Raw genomic sequence first — 3,162 nt, 5'->3', positions numbered from 1 at the left:
TGCTTGCTTAGAATACAAATCTTTTGTACTATTTTTTGTGTTTTACTTCATGTTTCACCAATCACAACTTGTCATGTATTTAATATAACTTTCCTTATAAAATAACCAAAATTTAAAATTGAAAAAAAAAAAAAAAACACATGACAAGTTTTTATTGGTTCCTTTCGCTAAATTTACACATCTTGATTCAAGTTTGAAAGAAATAGACACTTTTGAAGTAACCAATTAAATCAAATAAATCTATAACATTTAAATAAGGAAGAAATTCTATGAGATACCATATCCCTTTTAAGGGAAATGGACCAGAAGCTAATACAACGTCAAGGGGAGTGGAAATTTCATTAGTAAGAGACCTTATACAATGTGGCTTGTACTATGTAATTTCTACCATTAAAATCCTTTATTTCCTACTATCTTCCTTCACCTTATATAAATTTGCACTTTAAAACATAAAACAAATGAAAGAATCAACCAAATCTAGTACACACACATAAATTGGGAAAAGCAAAAACCTTTATTTATTTTTTTCTTTTGTTTAGTATCATCTTTCCTGTACTCTTTTTGTCTCTCAGTTTAACGCATACATTCCTTCATTAATGTCTAGGCCTTACTTCAATTCCTTCAATGACGAGTCCTCCTTTTAATTGATAACCCTTAACCTCCATCAAACTCATCTTCACCTCTTCGTTAGCTTCACCACTAAAAAATTCTCCCAACTCAATTTCCAACCACCCATCCTCTCTTTCATTTAAGGTTCGTTGAGTGCCCTCTATCACTCTCTTTCTCAACACTTCTATGCGGTTCCTATAAAACATGTACTCCATTTGTTGCTGCATTCCATCTTCATGACGTAGATAAGCCATGCCATTACATACTTTGTTGCCCACCTCAATTGACACTTCAGACGGTATTGAATCGAGCCCATATGCACGATTAGAAATTTTCATTATAAGATAAGCACCATATCTTGTGTTTGATGATAAAATTTGAGTATTGATTTTGCCACGAATTTCTAACCAACTTGTTGTTCTAAGCTTAGCAACTTCTGAGAACCTATGGAAGAAAATTTGGAAAAATTGAAAGCTTTGGTTAGTTCATTTTCCTCTCTTTTTCTTTGTCTAACCATATAAAACAATTAATAAGTCTAATGATGACACAAAAAAATTCATACTATCGATGTACTCTATTATATATAAATTGGGCATAATATAAGTAGTGTTAGTCACAGGCACATTTACTGTTTTGGGCACATGTGAACCATAAGATGTTTCAATTGAAATTTGTCACTTTAATAAGTAAAGAAAAAAAATTGTTGTTACCATAGCCATAGAACAATATATATCATACACTTATACTATCAAATGGGACAAAATGGGCTTCTGCCCTTTTTAGCCAAACTAATTAGCATTTTGCCCTTCTTCCCAAACTAATTAGGAAAATGCCCCTCTTTTGAAACTCGATTTTCTCAAAATCGAGTTTTAAAAAAAAATAATTCTAGAACCCTATAGTGACGTTTTTAAGGACCTATAGTGACGTTTTAAAAACCTATAGTGACGTTTTATAACTTGATATCCATGAAATCGAGTTATAGGCAATTTTATTGCCTATAACTCGATTTCATGAGTATCAAGTTATAAAACGCCACTATAGGTCCTTAAAAACGTCACTATAGGGCTTAACTCGATTTTGAAAAAGTCGAGTTTCAAAAGAGGGGCATTTCCCTATTTAGTTTGGGAAGAAGGGCAAAATGCTAATTAGTTTTCCCGAAATGAGCATTTGGCAATTTTGTCCCTATCAAATGGTAGGCAATTTTAAAGAACATGAGAAAAGTAACCTTGATTGAGGTATTGATTTCCAGCTCCATTGCATTGGATCATTGCCCCATGTTATGGAAAGTTCTCTTGCTGACAGCATATATGATATTTTGCCAGATAATTTCTCTAACTTGAAGCTCTGCGTTATTGGGAATATAAAACAAAAAATCAAAATTAATTATGTCATGTGATGTTGAATCTATTTTTATGTCAACCTCTCTCTCTCTCTCTCTCTCTCTCTCTCTCTCTCTCTCTCTCTCTATATATATATATATATATATAAAGGTTAACTTAAAATTAGATTCAATAAATAAGCTAATTAACCAATAAGTTATTTCAAACATATTTTTGGAATAATTCATAATAATTAATTATAAAATAGATTATAAGTTTGCTATATATATATTAATCTTTTTTTTTAAATCTTTTTTTTTTTTTGAAAGGATCTTTTTTTTAAATCAAATAATTTGTAATAATTATGACTTTTTTACCACAAGAACAAGATATTATTTTTTATCGATAGGGTTTTTTTTTTTTTTTTTTTGGTTGTTGTTGAGAAACGTCAATAGAGTTTAATTAATAGAATATACTCATGAGAACTAATTCTATCAAGTAACTTATTTACCTCATTCTCAAAAAAAAAAAAAAAAAAAAAAAAAAAAAAACTTATTTACCTAACGTGTCAATATTTAATGTGTGAGAAATGTTTAAAGGTGAGTTTGCATATCATTTTAAACCTACCTTTCTACCACCATCTATGAGAGCAAGATTGCAAAGACAGACAAAAAGCTCCTTCTTCGTAGTAAATGTCAAAGGAGCGATCAGCCTTGACACAACATCCTTATAATAGAACATCTCCCAAACAACATCGGACTCCGCTGCAGAATGAAACATGGATGACACCATTGAAGATCTGTATGCGTCTGTTGGAGAGGTGAAAGATAGAATTTTGGATACACAATCTCCTGGCAACATGTCAATTAATCCTCCCATTGAGTTTGAGATAACAATCTTAAAAACTATTTGCAAAGATGTATATATGCAAAACCAGCCAAAGTAAAGAATCAAAAGCAATGTCCTTGTCTCAGGTTTCTTGCTCTTAAATTTGTTAGCTTGTGTGTTTTTGGATGATGCATTTATTATATATATTTTCACAAAAGCTTCAAGTTGATATTCTTCTTGGTCCAAGTTTCAAACGTGTTGTACACATTCATTGAAAAAAAAAAAGTTTCAGCCGTGTCTACTAGATTTATAATTTTCACATTCTAAATGTCAAACATAACTTAGTTGTGTTTAACACAACTTAGTGGTGGTAATTAATCACTAATTAGCCACTTTTAGACCATGT

General features: G+C 30.8%; 1 protein-coding gene across 1 annotated transcript; it reads right to left on the bottom strand.

Moving 5' to 3' along the window:
* Positions 1 to 593: 593 nt before the first annotated feature.
* LOC115979725 (F-box protein PP2-B15-like) lies at positions 594 to 2,807 on the bottom strand. The gene is made up of 3 exons (XM_031101788.1): positions 2,556 to 2,807; positions 1,835 to 1,953; positions 594 to 1,053 (listed from the first exon to the last, which is right to left on the bottom strand). The coding sequence occupies exons 1-3, from the start codon at positions 2,805 to 2,807 to the stop codon at positions 594 to 596; spliced, it is 831 nt and encodes a 276-aa protein (XP_030957648.1).
* Positions 2,808 to 3,162: the final 355 nt, after the last annotated feature.

This window comes from Quercus lobata, chromosome 3, assembly GCF_001633185.2.
Source record: "Quercus lobata isolate SW786 chromosome 3, ValleyOak3.0 Primary Assembly, whole genome shotgun sequence".
Lineage (NCBI taxonomy): Eukaryota > Viridiplantae > Streptophyta > Magnoliopsida > Fagales > Fagaceae > Quercus > Quercus lobata.
This window is presented reverse-complemented; position numbering and strand designations above follow the sequence as displayed.

Excerpts from the sequence above, each read along its gene's own strand:
- LOC115979725 (XM_031101788.1), bottom strand. The coding sequence starts at position 2,807 with ATGGGAGGATTAATTGACATGTTGCCAGGAGATTGTGTATCCAAAATT. Across the intron at positions 1,954-2,555 it reads TCATAGATGGTGGTAGAAAG|AGCTTCAAGTTAGAGAAATT; the intron begins GTAGGTTTAAAA and ends CCAATAACGCAG. Across the intron at positions 1,054-1,834 it reads AAATCAATACCTCAATCAAG|GTTCTCAGAAGTTGCTAAGC; the intron begins GTTACTTTTCTC and ends TTTCTTCCATAG.